Here is a 27,711-nt window from a genome sequence, read left to right on the forward strand (position 1 = left end):
TGGCCCAGGTAACCAAGCCCACGCCTGCCACACAGGGCCCCGCACGCTGCCAGCGCACCACCAGACCCCGCCTCTCCACCTGCAGAAGCCACCTCCGCCCTGCCCATGGCTGTCCCCCACGAGGCAGCCACCACAGCACTGAACAAGGCCAGTCCTGCCCCAGCCACTCCAGCAGTGTCTGTGTTGGTGGTGTCAGTGACCTCAACACCCGTGGTGGCCGTCACCACCACAGCCCCAGCCACCCCAACCCCAACCAGCCCTGCCGTCTCTACAGTGGCTGCCCCGGGGACAGGGACAAAGGACAGGTGAGCAGGGCAGGCTGGGGAAAGGGGACTGAATGGGCACTTGGGCCCTGAGCTGCAATAACCCTCCCAGCCCTCTCCCTGCAGGACTGTGGACGAGCCACCACCTGCAGGAACCGCCTCCAATGGCCCCGTGTGAAGCTGCTGCCGCCCAGCCATGGCGTGCCCTTAATGGAAAAACTACCTGGTGATGCAATTTGTCTTTTTTAATTTAATTTAATTTTAAAATAAATGCTGCATTGGCAAAGCTGGCAGTTGGAACCAGTCAGCTGGCCCAGCTCGCATCGCTCCTGCCCGACCCCACGCACAGCAGTAAGGCCTCAGAGGTGCACGCGGCCTGCCAGAGCAGGGCCGTGACCCCGAGATGCCACGACGACTGAGGGCATGATGGGTGCAGATGCCACAGGCTCCCAGCCTCAGTTTTTAGCGATTTTTTTAAACAAACGCAGAAAGAGCCCCATGTTTGCACTTTGGGTCTGCTGGCTCTGGGGACAAATGTGTGTCTGGAGCTGGGCTGGCTAGACGGGGTCTTAGCTGCCCAGTGGCCCTCGGAGCTGGCCTTGAGCCTGGCTGCAAAGTGTGACTGCCTTAAACAAGCCCTCGCACCCGGGTGTTTGAGGCTCCTGGCAGGGGCTGGCTGTGGGCGTGCAGGATGGGGTGCTGGGAGGGTGGGGACTGCGCCTGGGGGCAGGGCCGCATCCTCCTCGAGGGCCCGCAGGATTGTTTGATGTTGAGTCCATTTCTAATGTTCTGATGATCTGACAGGGCACCCCAAACCCCAACTCCTAATAAAGTTATTCTTACTGACAAGCCTGCGTATTGTGACACTCAGCCGTGGGGGTCTCTACTGCCCTAGGCCTGTCCTGGGTCGCAGCTGATGCTACACAAAACAAGCCCTACCTGGAACTTGTGAGTCAAAACTGGAGCCAGTGCTGTCCCCAGAGGGCCACCCATCCTCGCTGGCCAGACGAGAGGGGCAGCTGGAGGGCACTGAGGTGGGAGGAGGGTCTCCCCGCAGTGACTGTCTCTCCCAGGCAGCCCTGGGCCTGCACCGAGCACCCTGTGGCCCCCGCTTTGGTGACTACTGATCTCCCCACATCCCCTCCATGGGAACAGCCCCATGGCCACCCCATATGACATCACAGGCCCGGGACCCCCAGCCTATGGGTTTTGTGGGTGTTGGAAACCTCGGTCTGACTGCCGTCCATGTGGCCTTGGCAGGACCTGGGTACCTTCTTCATGGCCCAGTCAAGGCCACCCGTGGGTCCTCCCCACACCTGCACTTGTGTCCACCTACTGCTCACCTCCCACCTGACGGGCCACTGCTGGCTGGGCTCCCCACACCACCAGCCCCACTGACCAGGAACCAGTGGCCACCACCCAGCCACTCTGGGATGGTCTCAGCCTATTTGATACCCATACCCATTCCCCCACACCTCACCTGCTACCAGCCGTGGGCCTGGCAGGACTCATGTTTGAATGGGAAAGGAGCAGCAAGGAACCAGTGACACCGGAGACACCGAGGAAGGGGATGGGCAGTGTTCAGAGCCGAGTTCCCAGAACCAAGGCCATCAGGTAGCAGCCCTCGCCAGCCACACAGGGCCGTGCCCCACCCTCCACACGTGACCCCTCTGCTCCAGTCTTCACTGGTACCCTCGCTCCCCAGGCAGCCCTTCCCACTCCTCCACCCCACTGCTGACCAGGTGCCCAACCACTCCCACCCAGTCTGCCCTCTGACAGCCTCCAGGGGCTGCACCAAGGCCCGGCTCCACCCACCCTTAGGGAAACGCCTCCCTGGTTACCAGGGTGCTTGAGCAGGGAGGGGAGGGCCTTCCTCTCGGGCTGCACCAGCCCCAAGACGCAGGCCCCAAGCAGGAGCCTGGTGAAGCCGCCCCAGGGCTGTGGACAGCCTGGCACCCGCCCTCGGCCCCCCACGCGGTGGACCCAGGGCCTGGACAGGGCGGTCAGGGGGCTGAGGAGACGCAGGCGGGTGGCACATAGTTAGTTCTCTCTTTATAGACTCTGGTTCTAGGAACAGGGAGCCTCGGCCGGCCGGGGCCAGCAGGTGGACGGGCCGGCAGGGCGGGAGTGGGCTATTTACAGGCCCGCCGTGAGGGCTGTACCATGGCCGCCTCGCGTCCGGCCGGCCGGCGCTCAGCCACGCCTCCGATAAGTTACAGCGGCCGGCCGGACGGGGGCGGGGGCTGTACACACAAGCTGGGGGGCTGGGCCTCAATACTGTCAAGGGCGGGGGCTGTAAACATGGCCGGGGGGCCCTGCCCACCCCTAGTGGTCTGGAACGAGTGGACGCAGGCCGAGCAGGGTTGGGCTCAGGCGTCTGACAGGCAGCCCTGGATCTGGTCCACCCACTGCTGGGCTGACGGCACGTCCTGGGCACAGAAGTTGTAAACACGGCGCGTCGTCTTCACCTGGGGAGGGTGGGTGGCTGAGTCCTCGGCCCTGCCCACCCATGGGGCCCTACCCACCCCCTCACTCCCGCCACCGCAGCTCACGTCGAAGAAGGCCTTCTCATCCACGGTCTTGGGGGCGCCCATGGTGGGGGTGCCGGGCGCCACGGCCTCCACCTCCGCCAGGTCGATTATGCCCTTGCACTCTGTATCCACGCGGTGGTCATAGTAGCGCAGCTGAGGGGTGAAGGGGAGGAAGTCAGGGTGGGGACCCCTAGCCCCACCCCCCAGACCCACTGACCACTCACCTGGTGCTTGGTCTTGTCCAGCACAAACCAGCGGGCCTTCCAGGGTTTCATGAAGGCGCCCTTCTTGTAGAGGGTGCCCTCGTGGGACCTACATTAGCCAGAACCAGGCTGGATGTCAGGGCCCAGCAAGCCCAGATCCCAGCAGCTACCCCACCTGTACCAGCCCAGTCCTGACAGCAGGACCAAACGGACCCATGGCTGGAACACTGGACAGGCCACCAAGAAGCCCTGGGGTTCCCCTCACATGACAGAAACTGGACACGGTCCCACACCAGAGCCTGAGGGCAGGGAAGCAGCCCACACGCAGGGCAAGGGCCCTGGACCAGGAAGAACATGCCGCCTGCCTCACCTGGAACCTGCTTCAACCTCACCTTGCCTGCCCTCACGGGTACCCCCGAGCCCGTCCCTCTGTTCCTCTGCAGCCACCTGCTCTCCCAGCAATTGTCAGCTTATGCTCAGGCCACCACCGTATCCTCACCACACATCCTTCCACCCAAGAAGTGACTAGATGCTCCCAAAGGCACCGGAGACCCAGCTCAGAAGTGCCCACACCTGTTCTCACTCTCGGCCGTCTGGAACTGGCTATACAGCGTGCTGGTGCTGCGGCGGGCAGCCTGGCGCGAGCCGGATGCAGTTGACCCACTGCTCTGGTCACTGTCCAGGCTGAGGCTCAGGGTGGAGCCCACAGGCCCCTCCTGCAGGTACACACCCAGCGAACGGCGGTGGTGGGGCACGCTGGACACCAGCAGGGAGCTGGGGGTGCCCTGGGGGCAGAGATGGGGCCGTGTGGGTGCCAGGCGGCCTCCTCAGACAGCAAGCCCACCCAGCCCACCCCGCGCCCGCTCACACGTCCATCTGGCCGGCCTTCGAGGCGCTGCGTGGCCTTCACCCGATCCCAGGTGTCCTTCCAGCGCTCAGGGGGTCGGCCCAGCTCTGTCTCCAGCCGCTGCAGCTCCTAGGGGAGAATTAGTGAACATTTAAAAGATCATTCAGAAGAAAATACCCAGCCGGGACATGCAAAGACAAAAGGAAGGAAAATGCAGGAAAGTGAAGCGGTAAGAAAAGGTCTACTGTGCACATAACTGGAGGACGGAAGGAGAAGGCAAGGTGGGAAAATGCACAAAATCACTTTGGAGACACTAACAGGCATCAAACGACACACTCAAGGAGCACTACAAACCCCAACGGGTATCACAGAAAAACTGCTGCCATACAAAGGGAAACCCCAAAACCAACCAGAGAGAAGACATGCTCTCCTCCAAAGAGCAACAACATAACTGCCCGCCAGCTCCGACCTAGGTATAGTAAACTTCCGCTCCCAGACACAACGGTGTGAATGAGCCCAACTAGCTCACCCACCGTAGCAACGGTGGAAATGGACAGCAACAGGAAGCAGTTGTTTTCAGATGCTGGACAGCAGGGCAGCACTGAAGCCGAGACAGGGTGACACCAGGGGCACGGCCACAGTGTGGGAGGTAGCAGAACACAGACCCTAGCAGAACACAGGGTCTGGCCGAACTTGAGGCAGACACGGGAAGCTCGTGGACCCTAAAGCACATGGATTGCAGGGCAGCGTACACAAGAGGTGGGAATGGCACACATAAGCCTCCTTGAGTCTTTGGCCAAATTAAACTGCCATGTGCCAGGCAAGACATCACAAGGCCTGAGCAGTTACTGAGAAGCTGTGAGCTAAATCCAAACTCTGGAGGTTACTCACTGCAGGAAGATAAAGAACTGATAAACAACTAGAGTGGCGACATCTCGCTGAAGAACCAAACCTTCAACTGAAACCTGGGATGGCCATGTCTTTGGAGTACGGCTCTGCTAAGCCTAGCATAAAGGCATCTGGCAGCTGCCCTAACAAAGCTTAAAACATCCCTTAAAAAGACCCACAGTTCAGTAACTGCCTACAAGAATAAACTCTTCAAAAGCAGACAACACAATCCTGATGCTCAACAATGTAGAATCTACAATGACCAGCTTATAAAAAATTATTAAACAAGCAAAATGGCAGGAAAAAGAAATTTGTACTTAAGGAAAAACTTAAAAAAAGAAAAGAAAAGAAAAGAAAAAAAAACACCCAGAAATGAAATTGGTATTGGAATTACCCCTACAAAAAAATTCAAGTTATTATAAACATGTTTAAGATATAAAGAAAAAGATGGACATAATGGTGGAACAGATGGGGACCCTACAGACAATGAAACTATTAAAAAAAGAATCAAATGGAAATTCTAGAGCTGAAAAATACAATATCTAAAATGAAAAACTCACTAGGTAGGCTTAAGAGCACATATACATAAGAAAAAAGGGGGGGTGGGAGATGAGGGTAAGGGGGATCAAATATATGGTGATGGAAGGAGAACTGACTCTGGGTGGTGAACACACAATGGGATTTATAGATGATGTAATACAGAATTGTACACCTGAAATCTATGTAATTTTACTAACAACTGTCACCCCAATAAATTTTTAAAAATAAATTTAAAAAAAAAAAGAAAGAAAAAAGTAGTGACCTTGAAGACAGGATAATAGAAATCACCCAAAATGAATTGCAGAGAGGAAAGATTGGAGGAAAAAAAGTTTCATGACCTGTGAGACTATAAAGTCCCAGAAGAAAGGAGGGAGAGATGTACAGAAAAAAACTTTTTAAAGAAATAATGGCTTAAATATTAAATTTGTTGATGAAAAGTATCATCTCATAGATCTAAGAAGCTTAAGGAATTCCAAGCAGGATGAACACAAAGAAAAAATCACATGACGGTCAAATTGCTGAAACCAAAGATGAAGAAAAAATCGTAAAGGTACTCAGAGAAAAGAAAGGCTGACATTATATGCAGTTTACAAGAAGAAGAATGAGCACCAACTTTTAATCAGAAACAATGCAAACCAGAAAACATCTGGAATGATATAAACTACTCAGTGTAAAAGAGCTGACAACCTATTCTGTATCCAAAAAAAAAAAAAAATTCTTAAAAAATAAAGGCACAATAAAGACATTTTGAAATAAACACAAGCTGCGGAATTTGTCACTGGCAGACTTGCATTAAAAGAAACATTAAAAGTCCTTCAGGCTGAAGGGAAATAATACTATACCTGAGCTACACTGGAAGAGCAAAAAATACTAGAAACGGCAAATATAGAAGTTGACTACTTAAAAAAACATAATACATACTGTGTTTGTATCACAAGTAAAAGTAAGCTATGATTACAATAGCGCAAAGGAGAAAGGGGTGAATGGAAGTATACTGTTGTGTGGTTCCTGTGTGTAAGGCGGTACAACAAAATTCAAGATAGACTGTGATTGTATAGTCATCCCCCTTATTCGTGGAGGACATGTTCCAAGACCCCCAGTGGATGACTGAGACCATCTACCATCATACATACCTGTGATAAAGTTAATCTATAAATTAGGCACAGTAAGAAATTAACAGCAATAACTAATAATAAAATAGAACAATTATAACAATACACTGTAATAAAAGTTATGTGAACAGCTCTGGGGCCATTATCTAGTGAAGTAAGGGCCACTTCAACACAAGCACCATAATGACCAGACGGTCAATCTGCTCACCAAGATGGCTCAGTGACTGTGGGGTGGGGAGTGTCTACAGAGGGTACAAGTCACATCCTGGGCCAGACGGAGAATGGTGCGGATCTCATTATGCCACTCAGAATAGCACACAATTTAAAACTTAGGAATCATTTATTTCCAGAACTTTTCACTTAATATTTTCAGACTGCAGTTGACCATAGGTACTCAAAGCACAGATGCGTAAGGGGGATGACTGTAGTCGCTGACAACCACTAAAAATACCACAGAGTATGTCTAGTTCAAAGGCCTGGTAAAGTAGATAACACAGCATCCTAAAAGATACTCAGTTGTTGGGGGAAAAACAGAAAATGAAGAAAGGAGCAAAAAATCGAAGTCTAGCAAGAAGCTAGACTTCAACCCAAACATCAATAAGTGTAAATGGACTAAAAATTCCAATAAAAGAAACTGTCAAAATAGATGAAAAGCAGACCCCACCACATGCTGAGTACAAGAAACTCGTCTTAACTATAGACGCACATCAGTTGAAATCAAAGCACAGACAGTGACAGGCCACGTGGGTGCGGGTGCTAAGGAAATGGCACAAGTCCCACCACTTAAGACTCCAAGACTATGAGTATTCTCAGAGACAAAAAGGCAGTCTTTGGCTCTCTGGGCTTGGGGGGCCCCTTCACCACAAACCCATGGCCCAGTGGTGCCCAGACCCCTGGGTGACACGTGCCTTCAGGCCAGGCCCAGTGCTGGGCTGTAGCGCTGTTACTCACCACCTACCCGCCCTGGGAATTAGCGCTTCTCCTTTCCCCACAAGGAAACAAGCTCTGAGATGCTTAGTAGCCCATAAAAGGGACTCAGTCAACGGTGGGGAGGCAGCTGCACGCACCTCCAGCAGACGTGAGATGGCATCGGGCTGGGCCCGGGGACGGCTGTCGTAGCAGGGCCACACCACACGGCGCCTGCTCTGGGGAGCGCCCCCGTCGAGCCGCTCCTCCTCCGGGGGCTCGGGCGGCCCCTGGGCCAGCTCCCAGTCATAGGGGGGGCCCTCGGCCAGCGACTCCTCGGTGTAGAAGTCCCACACCTTCAGGTTGGACACGTTGCTGTAGGGCCGCAGGACCTGGGGGCGGGGCTGGCGTGAGGAGCTGGGCCGGCAGGGGCCCACCTGCCCAACCAGGCGCCGGCTCACCTCCGTGTCCTCAGGAGCGTACATGTAGTTGTAGAACACCGGTGTCCTCTTGCTGAGCCGGTCCACGTACTCCCACACGGACCTGCAGGCCTGCTGACCCCGGCGCTCGCCCTTCTCCTCGTACAGCAGCCCTACAGGGGCAGGGCTGAGCCGGCTGCCCCAGGCCCCGCCCCCCGCCCCGGGCCCCGCCCCCACCCTCCACCTGGCCTCACCCAGCTCAATGCGCTCATAGTCCGAGTCCAGCAGGAAGGTCCGGAAGCGGCGGGACACATGGTGGTAGCCAAGAAACTTGAGGTAGAAGGGGCTGAACTCAAACTCCATGGGGAACTGCAGGTGGACCTGTGTGGGCATCAGGGGTCAGAGGCCAGGGGCCAGGACCCAGCAGGCACAGCCTTCTGCCACAACCACCTGCTCACCTGGTGCACACAGTCCAGGAACTGCAGGAAGACGGGTGTGAAGCCGCTGCTCTGCCCAGCCAGGGTGTGGGCCCCGCGGTGGCTGAAGCGATGGCCGAAGGACAGCCACTCCTTCTCCACCAGCAAGCGGAAGCCCTCCAACGTGCGGTAGAAGGGATCCGAGAGCAGCTGCACCAGCGACACCACCTGCCAGCACACCAGCACTCAGGAGGGCGCCCAGGCGACCTGGGCGGCCCACCCCGCGGCCCACTGCGCACCTGGGTGGTGATGTCCCAGCCGTCCTCCAGGCTCACCAGCACGGAGGAGCCCGAGTCCAGGAGCTCCACCACCAGCACCGACACCTGCAGCAGCTTGTGGATCTGCGGGACCAGCAGCCCCTCAGACCCACACGTCGACAGGCGTGCCAGCCAGGGAGGTGGGCACGGTCTGCCCTGGCAAGCTGACCACTGCTTCCTACTGCCCTCCCAAGCCCCCCAGGGCTGAACAGGCAGACCATGTCTTTGAGATGCCCAGCCCCACCCCGAAGGACAGTAGTGGACACAGCCAGGCCCAGCTTCTCTCCACCGCCCAGGCGCCACCACCCAGATGGGAAGTGGCTGTCATCACGCTCTGCCAGGGCTGGCATGTCGGACAAGGGAGCCAAGACCCCATCCTCCCTCAGCAACAGGTGAGTGGGGAGCCCAGAATCTAGGGGCAGCCCTGACCGCCTCTCCCCATCTCCTCACTCCCAGGCCGCAGTGGGGCAGGGGCAGTGCAGAGACCTGAGTCAGCCACTCCGAGTCCTCGAGCGAGCGCAGGAAGGCTGAGCTGGGCTCGGCAGCAGGACAGCCAGGGACACACGCCTTCAGCAGCTTCTTGAAGCTGGTCTTCACCTGCCGCGCCTCGAACACCTCAATGGGCACCAGCTCCCACTGTTGCAGGGGGTCTGGCCGCACACCCTGGAGACCAGCATGGTGAGACGTGCCCAGGCCCCATGCTCCTGCCTGGCCCCATGTCCCCACCCCAGTCACCTTGAGCTGGGCCTTGTCCCCGATGATGTAGAGAGCTGCACGCTGAGGCCGCAGAAAGCCAGGGTCTGGGGGGGCCCCATTGGCCTGGGGGGCTGCTAGCCGAGAGCCCACATCGCCACCGAGCACACCACTGCGCCCACTGGCCCGAACACTGCCCCATTTACCTGCACAGAGAAGCCAGTTGAGTACCAGAGCTGGGCGAGGGCACCACTTACCTGGGGTTGAGCTCCCAAGGGGGTTGGGGGGGCCGATAGGACCCCAGCAGGACCTGTGCCTGCATTAGTGTCGGGGGCTGGGGCAGGACTCGGGGTGTCAGGCTGTTAGTGCCCAGGGCTGTGGGGAGGGCAGGGTTATGCTGGTCTGTCACACGGGGCTGTTAGTGGCAGGTGTGGGGAGCCAGCCTGCATGGCTGGTACGGTACCTCGGGGTGCGGTCCGTCTGGAGGCCGAGGCCGCCATGGGATTAGACAGCGTGGTGACCCTGGCTCTGGGGCTGGGCACTGAGGGCACAGCAGAGAGAAGGCTCAGGCCTGGCCCCAGGCCCGGGTGTGTGCCCACTGTAGGGGGCCTGTGGCCCAAAGGGGCCTGGTACAGGGCTGGGTTCTGACCAAGCCCCTCGGGAGCCCTGGAGACAGCAGGAGTCAGAGCCAAAGCACCTCTGGGCCCCAGTGGCAGGCCAGGGAGCAGAGGGCTGGGGGCAGGTAGGAAGGGTCACAGGAGAGACGGGAACCCTAGGCTCCTCTCCATGGCCTGTCCCAGGACCCTCAGACCCCACGACACATGCCACCAAGCGGCCTCTGCCCAGCACACAGCAGGATGGGAGGCCAAGATCCCAGCCCACAACCAGGGAGAGCAGTTGAGGACACGGGCCGGCCCAGACCCAGCACCAAGCTGAGGGAGCCACCTGCCAGGGAGGGAGGGTAAGGCCTGAGATTCATGGGCTGGGTCAGCCTGGCCAGGAGGCATGGAGTCGCTTGAGGCAGCTGCACAGTGGTCTGCAGGCCCCCAAGCCTGCGCCTGGCCCTGCCGCAGGCTCACGTGCCTCTGCAGAGAGGGCAACAGGGCCATTGCCCCGCCTGCCACAGCAGTCTCCACAGACAGGCGCACCACCATCCCCCACACACTGGGCAGGAGGCACGGTCACCCACATCAAGGACATATGTCCTTGTGATGTGGACAAAACCTGGCCTGGAACCCGCGTACAGCTGAGATGAGGCCTGAACTCGGGGGACACCAGGAGGTAGCACCAGTGGGCTTAGGAGACAGTCAGAGATGCCCAAGTGGCAGCAGGGGGAGACACAGGCACTAGGGACACAGGAGGCCATGGAGAGGGTGCCGCTGGCAGGCGCGACTCAGAACCTCGGGGGGAAGCAGAAGACAGAGACAGTGCAACTACAAGTCATACTTAAAAATGGACTTTGATGTTCGGAAAACCAAAGCCACTTGAACTAGAGAGCGCGGTATTTCTGGAAGAGGAGACGGAGGGCGTAAGGTCTGTGCCCCCTGAGAACAGAGGACGGCAACGCTGGCCGTCTTGGGAGGGCATGCCCAGGTGACTACAGGGCAGCCTGGCTGCTCATTCCCAGCCCCCTTGGCACCACTGTCCAGACAATGGTCACAGATACAGGTGCAGCATGAGCTGGGGACTACAGGTCAGGCAGGGACAGAGACTGGTGTGCTCAGATGGCAGAGAAGCACCTTGGGGGGCAGGAGTGGGTGTGCGGGACCCTCCAGTCTCACTAGGGAGGGCGAGCCCCTCCTGCCACACAAAGGGGTGGTGTGACCACTGGCGGCCCTGTGGCGCAGGCAGGAGTGGCCTGGGCCAGTGGCAGAGCGTGCGACAGCAGGCAGCACAGCAGACTTGGGCTGTCAGCTCACAAGACTCAGGGTGGACGGAGTGGGAAGAGTGAAGGACAACGCCTGAGCTTCTGGAGGGTTGGCCCATGGGTGGTGCCACCGGCCCCCAAAACCCACCTCTGCATCCCAGTATGTCAACAGCAGAGAAATACACATGGGCATGAAGGAAGGGATGGAGGGAACCAGGAAGGCCTCACCAACAAGTGCCCCCCCGCCATGTGACACTGCACCAGCCAGGGTAGGGGTAGGGGGCTCACAGAGAAGTGGCCTCTCATGTGACACCTACCAACTCTGAGCCGTAACAGCCAAGACAGCTCCAGGTATGGTATACCAGGTATGGTATCCACCACACCTCCCAGATGGACACTGTCACCACGTCTGCTGAGGTACAGGTCAAGGGGTAGCGTCTGGGCCATGCTCAGGCCAGTGTGGGCAGCCCCGCAGACCCCTCGCCTCCAGTGTGCAGACAAGATCACCCAGCACAGACAAAGAGCCCACCGGACACCAGGTTCCAGGCCCCAAGGACCGATGTGGGCTGGACAGCGGCGGGAGTCCTAAGTCTGAGGACCAACCCTAGAAGAGCCCAGCATCTCTCAGGCCAAGAGGAAGAGCTAGGTGGGGTCTGAGCATCAGAGAGCGTCCAGGAGCAGAGACATGGCAATGGGGTGGGGTAAGTGGAGGGGGAAGACGGGGTCAGACACGGGAAACAGGCAAATGGGGGAGACAGGGTACATGGGTCAGATGGGGGAGATGGTTAAGATGGGGGAAGATGGGGGCAGATGGGGAGATGGGTCAGGTGGGGAGACGGGCAGATGAGGGTGTGGGGAGACAAAGTGGGGAAGATGAGGAAGTCGGGGTCAGATCGAAGCAGATGGGATCAGGTGGGAATAAGTGGGATGCAGAAGTAAATGCCTTGGAGCGAGACCACCCCCGAAGAGGACCCTCCTCCCTGCCTCACAGAATGAGACCTCATGGGCGCCCCTGCTGCCTGAGAGCCTCTGCAGAGCCAGCACCCACCTGGCTCACCTCCCCAACAGGTTCTCCGCCTGTCACCCTAGGAGGCCAAACCACCCTCTCTAGAGGCCATGCTCCCCTTGTGGACAGTAGCACGTGCTCTCACATCACCGAGCACATCTGGGAGCCACCCAGCACCAGTGTCCTATGGCAAGGGGCAGGTCCACAGATGGCCTCTGGGGACTGGTGCATCCTCTGCAAACTAGGGTGATGGGACCCCACCATTCAGAACAGAGGGCCACCAGGAGGTTCAGCCTTGTAGGCAGAGCCAGATGTGGGCAGGGGCAGCGACAGTCCCACGGGCATGGATCTACCTGCGGACAGCAGGTCCGGAATGCATTCAGGATGCCCACGGTAGGGACAGGGAGACCAGTCAGACAAAACCCAAGGGGCTGGGACAGATGAGGACAAACACCAAGCAGTAAGATGGACTGGATGGGGTGGGCCATGGCGACATGGCGGGGACATTGTAGGGGCGGGGGGAGAAAAGGAGGAACAGGGACCAGATGGGGGTTTGGAGGCTGTGTCCAGGGAAGACCAGGAGGCCAGGGAGCTCAACCGGGTGGGAGAGAGTGGTCAGCGCAGGGCCTCAGGGCACTTACCTGGTCCCACCCCAAACATTCTGCCCCCTCGCTGGCCAGCCTTCTGGAAATATCACCACAACCCCCAAAAGTCCTCCCGCCCTTGAGTGCCCCTCACCGTGGCCGCCCATGTGCACCGAGGAGAAGCCGCTGAGGGTGTTGCGCCCAGAGGCGTCAGCAAAGCGGGGCATGGAGCTGACCACAGCCTGTAGGTACTTCTCCTGCTCCAGACTGCTGGAGTCTGCCTGCGACTGGCCTGGGGGAGGGGACGGAGCTGCGGTGGAAGGGGCGGGGCAGGGGGCGGGGTGGCGGGGCAGGGGTAGGAATGGGGACGAAGCCTGGGACAGGCGGGAGAACCAGGTGTGTGGGGGGGAGGGGTACCTGGGGAAGGCGCATTCTGGGCCTTGAAGAGGCCCACGACACCCTTGCCGTGCAGGCCGCCAGAACGCAGCAGCACGGCCTTGGAGCGCCCGCTGCGCCAGCAGACCACTGGGAAGCGGTTCTGGCGGTAGCAGCGGGACACGCGCTGCAGGGCGTTGTCCTGGACGCTCTGGGGGACAATCAGCAGCCCCGGGTAGCTAGGAAGAGAGAGAGACAGCTCGAGGGCGACCAGCCCCGCAGGTGCTCTCTCTAGCGCCCAAGGGCCAAGCGCAGCAGCAGCCCTGCGGCCTCCTGCAGCCCAGCCGCTCACCTGCGGCAGATGGCGTACATGCGGTTGACTGGGGAGATGCGGAAGGGCTCGGACTTGGCGCGACTCAGGCTGCTGCTCAGCGTGCCCAGACCCAGGCGCTGGTAGTCCCGGCAGCACGCCCGCTCCACCAGGCTGCTCATGGTCATGCGGTCCGAGGGCTTCAGGGCCGAGGACGGGGTCAGGGTGCTGGGCTCCAGTTCCTCCGACACTGGGGCAGGCAGGCACACAGCGTCACCCCCGAGCGCCAGGCCCCGTCCTGCATGCCGCTCTTCAACCCGACCACCCAGGGCTGCCCGCACCCCCACCTGAGATGGCGTCTTCCTGGTCCTCAGGCGGCGGCTGGCCCCGGTGTTCCCAGCTGGGGGGGTGGTACTTCTTCCGAGTGACGTACTGCCGCCCCATAGTTTTCTTGGCATTCTTCATGAGGTTCCGGGACAGGGTCCTACAGTGTACAGGGTCAGCAGTGAGCAGAAGGGACGGGACATGCACACAGCGGTTCTGGGAGAGGCGAGTTCCCTGGCCTTGGGGCCCAGCTCCACACCTGAGGGAAGGACCCTTGCCCTTGGTGGCTCGGGGTGGCTGGCCAGGGGTGTGGGCAGAGCCGAGAGTGAACGCGAAGGTGTCCCTGACATCCGGTGGGTACCGCAGTTTGTGCAGCTGCTTGCGGAAGAGCTCGGCGCTGTCGGACCCCACCTCCTCGTCGAAGGCCATTTTCAGCAGCTGTACAGACACAAGGCCTCAGAGGTCGGGCGGCCCTCGGCCCTGGCCATGACCAGGGAGGCCAGTGAGCCTACAGGAGGCCCCTGTGGCTGCCGAATAAGACAAGCGAAGACCTTGTGGCCAGACAGCCCCGGGGGGGGGGTGGCGGGCCGGCCCACGGCAAGGCTGTGAAGGGCGACCTTGCCTCTCTGCCGAGCTGTGGGTATCCCCGGGCCTGGCAGGGTGCGTCCTCCTGAGGGAGGGCAGTCGGGAGCCACTTGCCATGCTGCCAGTGTGGCCGTAAGGCTGAGGAACACGGTCTTTAACCTCGTTTCCTCCTAACCTGTGTACATTTTGCTTGTGCTGGGCTTGCCCAACACGCTCCAGACACGGTCTCAAAGGTCAGGGCCCGCAAAGCGAACAGGAGAGCCCTGAAGGCCAGCAGGTCTCACGGGAAGATGGCGTCAAACTAAAACACAGTGACCCTGTAATCTCAGAAATGACAAGTGCCACGCTGAGACCAGCTGGCACCGTCTCAAGAGAAGCTGACACTCAGAAGCCGGTGCACGGCAGGGGGCCCCGCCCCCCTCCATTACACCCCGCCCAGTTCGCCCACCCTGCGCCGCGCTGCCAGCAGACCTGGAATGTGCAGGAGCGCAGCTGCAACCCGTCCTGCAGGAGCTGGTCCACAGGGTTCTGGACACTGATGCGCTTCTCCTTGGTCAGCGCGGCCACCGGCAAGGAGCGGACCACCACCTGTTCGCCCACTTATAGCAGGCCGGGCAGAGAGTCAGGGGGACAGGACAGGACAGGGTAGCAGGTAAGGGGGCCCGGGCAGGTGAAGAAGCAAACAGTGACCTACGTCTCAGAGCCTGCACGCCTGAGAAAGGGGGAGACGCAGGGTAAGTCCCGCTCACCCCAAAGATGTGGGGGGAGGGTCCAAAGGCTTACCAAGGGGGTCGGTGGGCATCCCCGTGAAGATGACCCGGTAGGTGGTGAGGAAGACGGCGCCCTCAGCCGGGAGCAGTGCGGGGCCCCCCACACTGCCCCCCACGCCTTCCTCACGCCCGTCAGGGAGCAGGTAGACACGCAGGCCATCCAGCACACACTCCTCGCCAGGCAGCAGGCGGGGCCGCAGAAGTTTGGGCTGCTCAGTAACAGGAGTGGCACCTCAGGACACAACTGGGGACCTGGTGCCCACAACCCCACCCGCCCCCTCCCCCCAACACTCACCTTCTGGATGGGAGGCAGTCTCTTGCTCTCCCGGTACACAGCCTCCAGGGTCTCAATGTGCATTTGGACGATGTCTGCGAGACAGCAGCTCTCACCCCCAGGCCCCCACACCCACTGCCCGAGGAGAGTGCTTACATACCCAGACCCCCCCATACCTGGCACCATGACATGCAGCCCCTTGAGGTGGTCGCTGGTGACCCCACTCTCTGTGCAGACCTTGTCCACAAAGCGGTTGATGAAGCGGACCACGGCCCCGGCCACGTCGCAAGTCTCTGCATCCTCAAAGCCGCTTTCCGTGTCATAGCTCTCCGCCACACTGCCCGCCATGCTGGGCCAGGAGGGGCACGGTGGGCACAGGCCCCACCCACCGCCGGGCCCCTCCCCTTAGCCCTGTCCCTCCCTCCCGAGCCCCGCCCCTTGGCCCCAACCCACCCAAGCCCCGCCCCACCTGCTGGTGAGCAAGCTGTTGCTGGCGCTCTCGGGGTCGCCCAGTCCTGCGCGCTCACGCAGCAGACGGCTCTTGCTGGTGTCCAGGGGCAGCAGCAGGTAACTCATGCGGTTGGCATAGTGGATGGCCTGGCTGAACACCGTGCTCTCCTCCTTCTGCACCAGCTCCTGCTGCTTCTCGCGGCTCAGCGTGGGCCACAGGCGCCGCTGCTCCGACGCCACGTCCAGGGCAGAGCGCTCGTCCTCCGCAGGTGCCTCCCCTACCTGCTACAGCACTGAGGGTGAGCCAGGGACTGGCCCGTGCCCACCGCCCGGGTCCCGGGAGTCCCCGCACACCTGGGCAGGGTCTCGGTCCTCGGCAGGCTCCAGGTAGAGGGCCCGGATGTGGGTCTGCACGTCTCCGTAGAACATGGCCTCCCAGAACTGGGGGGTGCTCCACACCACGTGCTCCTGTACGCAGCTGTACGCAAACTGCGTCACCCCGGGGCTCAGTTTCTGCGGAGACCAGGGGGGCATCAGCAGATGCCGCGCGAAGGGGCCGGGGCACCCTGGCCAGCCCAGTACTCACCCGGCAGAAGGCTGTGACCAGGGGCAGCAGAGCGGCTGCGATGCCGTGCTCGTCCAGGGAGGTGCAGTCCTGTGGTAGAGGCAGCCATGGGGACCTTCGCTCCAAGCCCTCACGTCCCAGTGGGCACCCCTTTGCACCGGCTGCCCAGGGCTGCTCGGGGGTTCAGGGCAGGAGACCCCACGCCTACCCCCAATGAGGGCTGTCCCCCCTACCCCCCATCCATGAACCAGGTCCTGGTATACACAGGGCGGCGTCCGCACCTGCAGACAGCAGTTCATCATGCGCACCACGAAGTCGAACTGCTGGTGGTCAAGCACCGCCCGGTTCTGCTGCACGTGGAGATGCAGCTCCTGGGCGAGGCAGCGGCGGGCTGCGCGCCCCTTCAGGGCCCTCAGCACCGCAGGGAGCAGCTGGGGGTGAGAACACAGGGCTGAGGGGAGGGTTGTGAGCCTGCCCTGGAGGGTCAGAGGGAGGCACAGACCGGGCCACCAGAGCCCAGGCTGTGACCACAGAGCAGACCCGACGCCGCCAACTCAGGGGCTTCAGTGGACACAGCCCCAAACCCGAAAGCTCGGGTATGCTGTGGGCAGGCATGCTCTGTGGTGGGGCCCACGGCCCAGCATCAGCACCCACCGGCTAGAGGACCCAGGGCCCAAGTCCAGCCAGGCACGTGTCCCAGCAGAAGGCTGACGCAGAGCCGGCTGACTCGGCATTGGTGGGACAGAGCCAGGGCCGCGTGCCTGCCCTGTGTTTACTGTCAGACAACTGGGGACCCTGCAGACCCCCAAAAAGGGCTGCCGCAGAGTGGGTGCCAGAGGGGACCCACAGCTATGACACAAGCAGGCGCACACTGGTGCTAGTGAACACCACAAAGGGCAGAGCAGCATGCAACTGGCTTCCGTGTTCCATCCACTTTTTAAAAAACAACACGTGTGGGTGGACACTTATTCGTGGAAGATGAAGAAACTTAACAGTGAAAACCCTTAGGGGTTCTGAAGGCTAACAATTGAAGTAAATCCATCTCACTGAGCCTCTGGAGCAGACCTTGTCCGGCCGCGCTAAGATAGATGGGATCGGAGACCTGCCATCCACTGCCCTTCCTGCCAGCCCAGAGCCCCACAGTCGCCCGCAGGCGAACAGGAGTCCCCAGGTTGGAGCCCCCACCCCAGCACAAGGGCCCCCTCACCGGAGCCCCAGTGCTTTGGCACCCAGTGCCCTCACCTTCTTAGCCTCAAGCATCTTCCCCTCAAACACGTAGGAGATGCAGTTTCGGACCACCTCCAGCCGTCGAGCACTGTTGCCATGGAGCCCGCTGCTGCGCTCCAGGATGGCAGCTGGGAAGCAAACAAGGCTCTCACCTCTGACCTCACTCCCACCTGGGGCCCTCCTCAGGCCCCCCCTCCGCATTACGCACTCATGGGGGGCCCTGAGGGCACGGTGGTCCTCCTCTCAGCCTTCACGGCCGGGGGTGCACCCTGCATCTTGGCCGTGGCCTGGTCCACGATCCACTGCACTGTGCCCTCGTCCAGCCGGGGGAACGGCCGGGGTGCCCGCCGCAGGTGGCTGGCCTCCCCCGGCCTCTGCACCTTGTGCATGGCCACAGCCGGGTATGGGTTCTCCTGCGGGACACAGGTAGGCATGGGTGAGAGCCCAGGCCAGCACAGGGGCCTTTGGGCCACCCACCCTGTGCCACTTGCCCTACATTCTTATAGAGCTGCTCTGCCAGCTCCTTGACGTGACTCAGGACACGCTGGGGGTGGTTCTCATCGGCCCGCATCCGTGCCACCTCGTGGGCCACCAGCTGGGGGAAGAGGCAGGATCAGGCATCTGGTCAGGAAGGGGAGGGGGGCAGGGGCTCCTCCCAGCAGGGGTGGGGACGCACCTCATCAAACAGGTCCGTAGGGCGGTAGGGGACCCCACGCTCCGACACGAAGCCTGCAAAGGCCATGCCCTCCAGCACCTTCATCAGGAAATCATCCTCTACCAGTCCTCGCTGGCCGAGGAAGGCTGCCTAGGGTCCAGGAGGTGGTCAGTCCTGGGGCACTGGCTCCTGCCGGCCTCGCCCCACCCCACCCTGCCCCGCCCCGCCCGGTCCCTACCTTGTGAAAGCGGATGACAGGCTCCGGGTGGATGCGGACCATGTGCAGGCACCAGCGGTAGCCCTGCAGGAGCTGAGCAAAGAGCCGCAGGAAAACGGCACGCAGCTCCTTGTCCTGGGGCGCAGGTGTGTGCTGGTGAGTGCCAGGCCCCTGCAAGGTCCCTGTGCACCCTCTGCCCACCCAGACCGCCCGTCACACCCTGCCCTGGCCTCCCAGGCCCCTGTGCCCTCCTCCACACGGCACAGCGATTCCCCTGAAACTCAGTGCCAACAGCCACTCCTGCACAGGACCCTGAGCTCACACGCACCCACATGCACTCACGGCCCCGTGTGACAGCCGAGGGGGTGGCCGCACAGTGTGCTGAGCACTGCCAGCCAACCCCCAGCGGCAGCAGACCTAAGGAGAGGCACAGGGTGGGCGTAGACCCCTGCACGGAGCTGCAGTGGCCCCACCTGCATCTTCAGGGAGGACGTGGACACTGTGGGTGGTGGGAAGGCGAGGTCCGCCAAGTCCAGCTCCGGGTCCAGGACCTGCAGTGGCAGAGAGGAGGCGGTCAGCTGCACAGCAGCCCTGCCAGGTGTCCCCAGCTCAGCCTCCCCAAGGACCCTGGCCCTGCTCACCATGCTGAGCACACTGTGTGTCTGGCTGTGCAGCGGCTCCGGCAGGGCTGGAATGTGCACACACTCGGGGACAGTCACTGTCCCTCCATCGAGATCAGCGACAATCACATCCAGCTGTGGACCAAAGGCAGCAAGTGGTCAGGGACCCGCAGGCAGTCAGCAGGGCTCGCGGCGGAGGCGGAAGCGATGCGGCCCTCACCAGCTCCTGGGTCTCTGCCTGGAAGGCGGCGTTGACGCCGATGACGAAGGGCGTGGGCGTGCTGAGCACCTCCAGGAGCTGCGCCGGTAGGATGGGCACGTACGTGAAGCTGCAACAGGCCCGGGCTCAGCGTCAGAGCCTCAGAGGGCGTGGCGGGCAGAGGGCGTGGCGGGCAGAGGGGCGTGGCGGGCAGAGGGGGGGGCGGGGGGCACCTGTATCTAAGCGGGAACAGCAGTGCCAGGAGCCCCCGGCAGGCGTCCGACAGGCGCTGGTAGCTGCGGGACAGGAAGAGCACCTTGTGCTCCGTGAGCGCCGCGCAGAACAAAGACAGCACGTTGGCGATGCCTGAGGGAGAGCACGTCCCACGCACAGTGACCACCTCGACCTCTGTGCGCCAGCCCCAAGGGAGAGGAAAGGGAGGCCCGTGCGGGGTGGGGACGCTGGGCTCACCCAGTTGGCGGAAGAGCAGGGCCACGCTGCAGCGGCTGATGGGCAGGGAGTCCGTCAGCGGGGTCTGGATGACCTGCCGGTCACCGGCCCCCAAAGAGATGGTTCTCTGTGGAAAGAGACAGACTGGTGCTCAGTGGCTCTGACCAGACCCATGTCAGCCCAGAGCTCCGTGGCCTCAGGCGGGCCTGGAGGACTGACAGACCCTGAGGTGGGACTGGCTGGGACGGGCGGCATGGCCCCAGGGCAAGGCCACGCCCGGCCTCTGTGGGCCTGAGCAGTGCTGCAGAGAAAACCCAGGGCCTCTGACCTGGGGCGGGGATGGGGCCTGGGTGGGCAGGAGAAACAAAGAATCCGTACCACTCCGTCCTCAACAGAGTCCAGCTGCACAGGACAGACGGGCAGAGACACAGTTAGACACACCCGCACGCAGGGGCGTGCACGAAGGAGCAGACACCGACATCCAAAGAAGGTACACCCAAGGAGCGAGAGGACAGAGGAACTGAAAGGTGCCAGGTAGAGAGCCAGGCGAGACATGGGACACGCAGGCCAGCAGGCAGGGCCAAGGAAACGTGACAGGTGATGGCAGCACTAAGATGCAGCAGTGTCCAAAGCCTGAGGCCATGCTCAGCCCCGGCTGGAGTCCAAGTGCCCACCAGGCCCCCACCCCCACGGCCACAGGCCTGGAGGGCCCATGGCTGCGGGTGGACAGTGGCTGCCCCCAGACCCACCTGCGAGCCCCCAGCCAGGGGGATGATGCAGGTGAGCAGGTTGCCGACCACGTTCTCCAAGCCCACATTCAGGCCCTCCACGTGGATGGTGTAGATGAGCCCCAGGCTGTTCTGCAAGGACCACAGACGGCAATGGCAGCCCAGCTGACGGGGGCCCCACAGCCTGCCTGCAGCCCGGGCTGCCCGCCTCACCCTGAACACTTCCGCGTGGTCCAGCCGAGACACAAGCACCAGCGTCTTTGGAGCGAACAGCTGGCCAGGTGGGACGGCCGCTGCAGGTGGCAGTCGCACTGGGCCTCCCTCATCTGCCTCCTCCTCCCTCCCAGCAGCGTCCTCGGTACACACGGCTTCCTGTGAACAGAAGCCCCGTTCGCCTGGCTCTCAGGCACGTCCCACAAGTCCGACGGGACTGGCCCTCCGGGAAAATGCAGCCTCCATGGGGTTGGGGCAGCAGGACCAGCCACAGACAGGGAGACACAGCCCGGGACAAAGGCAGAGGGAGTCGGCCACAGCCAGAGGCTCAGCCCCATTTGGGCGGCACCCCAGAGGCCCCCAGCTAACCTGCGTGGGCTCCACCGGCTCCCAGAAGGTCAGGCAGGCACAGTAGTGCCGTTCGGAGTTGATGTCGGTGAGGACAGCAACAAAGAAGGTTGGGGGGCTCCTCTCAGGACACAGCTGCCACCCGCTGGGCTGGCAGAACTGGGGGGAAGGGAGGGAGGGAGGGTTGGTCAGTCAGCTCCCTCTGCCCCCGCGTGGAGCACTGACCAGTCAGGGCGTGGACACTGGGCCCTCACTCTGCAGGCCGGGTGCACCTCACCTCCTGGACCTCAGCCCGCCCCCCCATAAAAGGGAGTAATAGCCTCTGGGGTGAGGGCCCTGTAACGCAGGACATGGTCTCCACCATCTGGAGGGAGAGATGACATGATGTGGGCACCAAGCACCCTGCCAGCCAAGCCAGTGCCCCCGCCCTCCACCCTCCACAGAAGCTCCTCCAGGGACCCGGGCTGCTGGCCTGGCCCCCCCGTGCTCCCCACTCACCAGCTCAATGCCCTGGGGGAATGGGTTGTCCTCCCAGTCCTTCTCCGGGAAGCGCTGCAGGATGTGGCCCTGGCCTTCCCCACTCCCTGAGGACAGGAGCAGGTGTCAGGGCACACCACCTCCCACCTCCCACCCAGGCAGGAGCCGCGATGGCAACCTCGAGGCCCCGGGGTGGACACATCCCCCACCCCTGCCCTCATCTGGCACCAGATCGGCCTCAGCTCCAGACCTATAATTTCCCTCAGAATAGTCCTATGAGGAGAGGCCACTAGGCAGCCACAGACCCCAGAGCCACCAGAGGGCACAGAGAGAAGCTCCTGCTGTGGGGCTGGGCTCCCTGCGGGCCTGTGGCAGGCGAGGCCAGGCACCAAGAGCATGGAAGCCCAGCCCGGGGGCACTCCCAGCTCCCACCCCCACCTGGCCGCACACCAGCCGCCAGCCTGCTTGCACAGCACATGCGCTTCCAGCAAGGGGAGAGTAGTTCCAGACTGTTCCACAGCCAACCCCCAGCACGCCCTGGCTGGCCAGGAGTGAGCACCTTGACATTGGCACCGGGCGGCTCAGCTAGCTCCGCTCCCTGCCTCGGCCTCACCCGTCAGCCCTGGCTCATATGAGGGGCGCAGAGGTCTCACCCGTGATGTCCATGCCCAGGGAAAGACCACCGTGCCCATGGCCCCAAAGGCTGCTAGTCCCCACTCCTACAGAGACAGGCAGGCCCAGCACAGGTCCTCAGGGCACCTACCGAAGGAGGGTCCTCCTGAGCGCTGGGGGTCCAGCAGCTTTGGGGTGGGGGTGGGGACACACACGCCCGTCCTTGCCTGCACAGGCCCCATGCACACAGCCACCGACAGGGACGCTGAGCACGGCCCGGGGCCGGGGAGCGGGGGGGCAAGAGGCCCATGTCGCTGCTCATGCCCCTGGGCACACTGCCTCACAGCCCGCTAGCTCCCCATGTATCCACAGAGCCCCCCCCCTCCTTGGGGCCCCAGGGCCCCCTAAGCCCCCTGTAGTCTGCTTGCCCCACTCCATGCCCAGGGCACTGCTCCCAGGTCCAGACACCCCAGCCGGGCCCGCAGGGGGCCCTGCCTCCTGTTCACCCCCTACAGAGCCACATCTGGAGGCATGACCCGGCCATGCCAGGACCACTCGCCCCGCGGGACTCCTGGAGAAGCAACACCAGTCTGTTCTTCTAGCTCGCACCCAGTATGGCAGCACAGTGAAGAGGGAAACGCAAAAGCCTCCCCACCTTCACCTCCCACACAACACACAGGAGACGCAGGTCCCTGCCCTCCACCTGGCCCACAGCAGCAGAACGGGGCCTACAGTAAGGGGTGGGCACTCTGCAGGAAACCTCTACACGGACCCCGCGAGGCCCAGACAGAGCACTCTCAGGACACCCCCCACCCAATGTCAAGGTCAGGAACAGGCAGGTTGCTTGCTGCCTGGCTGGAGGTGGCGGCTGAGGGACCATGACTCTGACTCATAAAACCTCAGCTTCCTGCTCCCCTCCCCCTCCCATCGCGACACCCTGAGATGAAGTGGCAGACAAGACAAGGTGGGGGAGAGGAACAGGTGTCTGTTGGTGCCACCCCTACCTACACACATGCCTGCAGCTCACCAAGACAAAGCCCCTAGGGTCCCTTCAGGCCACCCCCAAGGCCACTCTTCACAGGCCCAGGCTAATGCTCCCTGAGCCATGGCTCCTCTCCCCGCCCTCACCCCTGAGGGCTGACTTGTATGCAGCCCCAAACCACCATCTGGGCCCAGGCCTGGCTGGCACCCAGGGCTCACCCAGTTCTTGCCACGAGGCAGCAGACGGCGGAAGGAAGAGGGGGGTGTGTGCAAATGGGGACAGTAGCCTCTGCCCCAAAGCCCCCCTCTCAAGGCCAGCCAGACAGGCAAAGTGGACGAGTAGCTGCCCACTGTCCGCCACGCTCCCCCCCCACTCAACCCCCTACCCATCAACTACCACTTGCAGGGCTCCACCCTCAGGAGAACCAAGGAGACTTTCCTTGAGCTGTCTCTGGCCTGTGTGGGCAGGTGGCTGGACAGGGTGAGTGAGAGAGCCCTGCCAGCACCTCCTCTGGGCCATCATGGCCCCAAACTTACCTTCAGGTCTCAACCCAAAGAGTGTGTACTCCTCTAGGCAGTTCTGTGCACCCTGCCTGAGCCTGAGGCCTGCAGGGGAACCCCAGGACTGACCACCCCCCGCCACACCCCTATCACGCTGGTGCACCTGTTGGCCAGCTGGGCCAGACCAGAGCTCCGTGAGCAAGAAGTTACGTCTGAGTGTCCATCACACACCAGCAGGCACAGACCACAGCTTTATGGGGGCCTGCTGAACACACACAGCTGGCCCCACTCACCCCTCAAGCGAGCAGCAAACCCAGTCAGAGGGCACAGCAGCCACCAGAGCCCCAGAGCACCCCAGGACGTGGCAGGCCCTCCAGGGAGGGCACACGATACAGAGGCCCTGGCTCTTGGTCTCTCCCCGACCCTTCTCAGAGACCCCAGCCCACCCCTCAGCTCTGTGCAGGCTGCAGCTTAGCTGCCGGCCTGCATCCTGGGGTGGGGGTGGGTTCTGCCACATCTCCCAGTATCCCCCACCCCCTAGAGCCCTTTTGGCCATGAAGGTGACCTGTGGCTGCTCCTTGCCCCACCAGAGCTGCCCCCACCTCGGGGTAGACAGGAGGGAGGGTGCCCCCACCCCACAGTGACAGGACCAATCCAACCAGCACAGCCATGCGTCACAGGGCGGGACTCCTTTGGGGGCCTAGGAGGAAGGGCACCAAGGTTCCCTGAGACACAGACAGGGACTAGGGCTTCCTTTCGAAGCCACATCCCCGCAGCGTGTGGGCTGCAGGCAGGAGAACACAGAGCACGCGTTCTGTCATCTGCTGGCAGCGCCTGTCACCAGTGCCAGGCTCCAGCGCCTGAAGGTCCAGCAGGCACTGTGGGCAGAGGCAAAGGAGGGTGCAGTCTCTTCTGCCTGCCCCTGCACACACCCTGGGACTAGCCCAGCAAAGGAAGGACGCACCTTCCTGCTGCCCCTCCCACCAAACACACAGGCCACCCCAGCCAGTCACCACAGCAGGACATACGTAGAGGGGCTGTAGCCTGTCCAGCGGTACTCCCCAAACTCCCCCCAGTAAGACCAGACCAACTCTGACCCAAGGCCTTGGACCCTTTGGCTCCCAGGGTGGGGGCTGGGAGCCAACTTAGGCTGTCCCAAACAGCCCGGACCTGCTCCAGAGAGAGGGTGGGAACATGGGTGGGGAAAGCAGATGGAGCCCAGGAATGCGGCCAGCTCAGCACGGTCAGGACTGAAAGAGGCCAGGTCATGGCATGGAAGGTCGGCCTTCTTCTCAGATGCTGGAGGGGGGTTTGCCCCTAGCACCAGGAGGGGTCCAGCCCCTCTTCCCAGGCAGACACTGCCTCTGCCAACTGTTCAGGTCAAGTGTGTCTCCGGCTCCCAAAGACACACCCCAGCATTGGCCACGCTGTGGTCAAGTCAGCTGACCACTGTCAGGGCCCTCCCAGGGCAGGAGCTGGACAGGTAGTCTGTCTGGACCCCAAGATATTCCCAGACTGGGCCCAGGATGCAGAAGGTGCGAGCCCACTCATCATGGAGGGGCCTGTACCCTATGGGACACAAGGGGTCCCGCACCAGGCCCGTCTCTCCTTCCCTCCTGCCTGCGAGGTCTGCCCGGTGGTGACCAGGAAGCCAGGTGCCCCCTCAGGAGGGACTCCGGGACTCAGCTCTCAGACCCTGCATCTAGCAGCTCTGGGCCAAGGACAAGATGTCTACCACTCTGCCCTCCGAACGAACACAAGGGGCGCTGCACCGTGCCGATGCCCGAGGCCTACCAGCATGCAGGGGTCCTCCACCTCCTGCAGAGGTACCCATTCCATCTGTGCCTGGGGGCGTCCACACCCGCTGATGGCCATTAATAAGCCTCTCATGTGAACAGCTTCACGTGTGTGCGTACATCTCATGCTCATGGCAGCCTCAGAGGTCTATGCGGCTCAGCCCATCTCCAGATGAGAAAACTGAGGTGCAGAGAGCCCAAAGACTGGCCCAAGGTGGCAAGGCTGGTCCCTCTGACCCCATGTGGTGCTCTTCTGCTTCAGGCTTCTCCCCACCGGCTGGTTCTGCCCTCAGCCCCACAGCCAGGGTCCCAGCCTGTGGGCTTGGTCCTCGCAGGGAGGCCCTGAGGCTGGGTGGCTGGCCAGCAGCTGAAAGCAGTGGTGATGGGGCTCCAGAGCCCAGCAGCCCTAAGGCAGTGGGCAGCTTGGGAATCACTCAGCCAGCAGGGCGCACATGTCACAGCTAGCCTGCCATGGAACCCCGCCATGCTTCTTCTTGCCTCGTTTACATTCACCTTCAACTCCAGTCCTACTGCCACCACCATCAGCATGGCCCCCCACCTGGTTTCTGCCTGTGGTCTCTGCATCCTCACGTCCTCCCCACCCCACCCTCAGCAGCAGCATGCCCACTGTGGCAGCTGTGCTCATGAACCCCCTGCCCCAGCCATCCCAGGGCCCCTCACGCTGGGGCAGCCCCTGGCCAGGCCTGTCTCCTGGATCCTGGGCACCCCTCTGCTCCAGGCAGCATGGCCTCCTCGCTGCCCCCACATGTGGCATGGAGCAAGTGCTCTCTCTCTGTGGGCCTGCACAGCACTGACAGAGAGCCTGCCACGTGTGGACTGGTCCTTGCCTGCAAAACTCCCTCTCTGGAGAGAAAGACACGCTCATGACTGAGGGTGTCAGTGAACGCATTCTCAGACGAGCAGGAGCAGGAGCAAGGACTGATGGGAGGGCACTGAGGAGGGTATGGAGGACGCAGGGTCCAGCAGGTGGGACTCAGCAAGAAGAGAGGCAAAGAAGAGAGTCCGAGTCCTAGATGGTGCCAGTGACATCTGGGCTGACAAGAAGCAGGGCAGATTGGGAGACCCCACCTACAGGCTCATGATTCAACCCAGCCTGACCACAGCCATCCCACCCCCCCCACCCCCCCGTGACGCGCACTACCCACAGCTTGGCTCTGGGTGAACCTGGGTGCAAGGCCCGGCCCGTTGTGGGGGCTCAGACCAGGCACTTGTCCTCTCTGCCCTGACTCTGCACTGCGGATGGGGCAATAGCTGGGAAAGCTCGGTGGGCTGCTGGGAGAAAAAAGTGAGATCAGGCACACAAAGGGCTGTGCAGGGCCTGGCACACGGGGCACGCTCCCCAAGCTGCTGTCTCCATGGCTGCTGCTGATGTCATTGTCAGGCTCTGTTTTCTCCTACCCCCAGGGCTGAAGGGCTCTCAGACACAAGCGCTGACCCTAGACACCGACCTCCTGGCCATCGGCACCAGTCACCACACTGATCCCCCACCCAGGGCTTGCACCGCAGGCATGAGGACGGCAGGCCCTCTGCCAGGAATGCTCTTCTCTCTCCTCCCCACATTTCCTCCTGAAGTCCTCAGCTCCAGCTCAAACACCGTCTCTTCAGGAAGTAGTCCCCAGGCCCCACCCACTCTTCTGCATCCCACCAAACCTCCCGGACCTAAGAGGCTTCAGACCCGAGCCACTGGGGGTCAGAGGAGGGGCTTGCAAGCCAACGAGCGCGTCCCTGGAAGCAGAGCCACCCGGCAGTCGGCCAAGGCGAGAAAGCCCGTCCCACCCAACTGGGAGTCAGGAGACCGCCCGCCCCAGGTCTCCCACCTCTCGGGCGACGCCAGGCGACGCCTGACACGGTTCTGCGCTGAGTGTGGCGGGCAGGCTCCAGCCGCCCTGTCTCACCGCCTTGCTCACCTCGGGAGGTCAGGCCGGCCCTCCCCGACCCCAGACGCTCGGCCCATGCGCCGCAGGTGCCCGCGACGACCCTCGCGCTGGCCCCGTGGCCTCGGCCTGCCCGCCCGGCACGTCCCTGCGGCTGCCCCGGCGCGTCTGGCACGGCTGACCCTTCCCTGCCCCCGGTCCCCGGCGCTCGGCCCTCAGCACTCATCGCTCATCCCTCGGCCGCGGGCCGGCACTCACCGCGCGGGTGCGGCCCGAATGCCACCAGCACGAAGTAGTCCGCGAGCCGCGCCATAGCGAGGAGCGCGGGCGGGGTCCGCGGCTCGGGGACGCGAGGGCGGCGCGCTCATGGCCCGGCTCCGGCCCTGGCCCGCGCACCCCGGACGCCCCGGGCCCGCTTCGCGGCGGCCGCCAGGGCTCCCGCCGCCATCTTCCCAGCCAGCCGGCCCGCCCGGCCGCGCCGTGCGCCTGCGCGGCTTCGCCCCGCCCTGTGGGCATGGCCTGGAGCGACGCGCCCCCATTGGTCCCG

The 27,711-nt window shown here is 62.0% G+C and overlaps 2 protein-coding genes across 16 annotated transcripts in view; one reads left to right on the forward strand and one right to left on the reverse strand.

Annotated features, from left to right (window-relative positions):
* Window positions 1-1,112, forward strand: part of PPP6R2 (protein phosphatase 6 regulatory subunit 2) — a 62,684-nt gene extending 61,572 nt beyond the window's left edge. For 5 of the 6 annotated variants that reach the window (XM_074326660.1, XM_074326657.1, XM_074326661.1 and 2 more), the window contains 2 exons: window positions 36-305; window positions 390-1,112. In XM_074326660.1, coding sequence (XP_074182761.1) covers window positions 36-305; window positions 390-441 — 322 coding nt within the window. In that variant the 3' untranslated portion in view covers window positions 442-1,112. The remainder of the gene's footprint in view (window positions 1-35; window positions 306-389) is intronic. The other variant, XM_074326658.1, reaches the window with a different exon arrangement.
* A 1,186-nt stretch (window positions 1,113-2,298) lies between these two features.
* On the reverse strand, window positions 2,299-27,634 carry SBF1 (SET binding factor 1). Of its 10 annotated transcripts, none has more exons than XM_074326644.1 (42): window positions 27,423-27,634; window positions 21,401-21,486; window positions 20,924-21,061; window positions 20,555-20,713; window positions 20,363-20,473; window positions 19,992-20,015; window positions 19,635-19,740; window positions 19,397-19,529; window positions 19,185-19,293; window positions 18,986-19,099; window positions 18,818-18,895; window positions 18,366-18,479; window positions 18,149-18,277; window positions 17,969-18,067; window positions 17,681-17,885; window positions 17,488-17,600; window positions 16,527-16,676; window positions 16,267-16,335; window positions 16,035-16,193; window positions 15,700-15,962; window positions 15,407-15,579; window positions 15,252-15,325; window positions 14,970-15,165; window positions 14,658-14,785; window positions 13,861-14,039; window positions 13,625-13,761; window positions 13,320-13,527; window positions 13,010-13,206; window positions 12,747-12,884; window positions 9,599-9,676; window positions 9,178-9,341; window positions 8,929-9,105; window positions 8,425-8,526; window positions 8,168-8,353; window positions 7,964-8,090; window positions 7,752-7,882; window positions 7,452-7,682; window positions 3,866-3,973; window positions 3,571-3,782; window positions 3,019-3,106; window positions 2,816-2,947; window positions 2,299-2,731 (listed from the first exon to the last, which is right to left on the reverse strand). In XM_074326644.1, exons 1-42 carry the CDS (start codon window positions 27,475-27,477, stop codon window positions 2,633-2,635), a joined length of 5,679 nt encoding a protein of 1,892 aa, XP_074182745.1. In that variant the 5' UTR covers window positions 27,478-27,634; the 3' UTR covers window positions 2,299-2,632. The 10 variants fall into 10 exon arrangements, with proteins under 10 accessions (XP_074182745.1, XP_074182744.1, XP_074182752.1 ...); XM_074326643.1 differs by having other exon boundaries at window positions 15,700-15,965; XM_074326651.1 differs by having other exon boundaries at window positions 15,700-15,965; window positions 20,363-20,468; window positions 27,423-27,622.
* Between the last annotated feature and the right edge of the window lie 77 nt (window positions 27,635-27,711).

This window comes from Rhinolophus sinicus, linkage group LG02, assembly GCF_036562045.2.
Source record: "Rhinolophus sinicus isolate RSC01 linkage group LG02, ASM3656204v1, whole genome shotgun sequence".
NCBI lineage: Eukaryota > Metazoa > Chordata > Mammalia > Chiroptera > Rhinolophidae > Rhinolophus > Rhinolophus sinicus.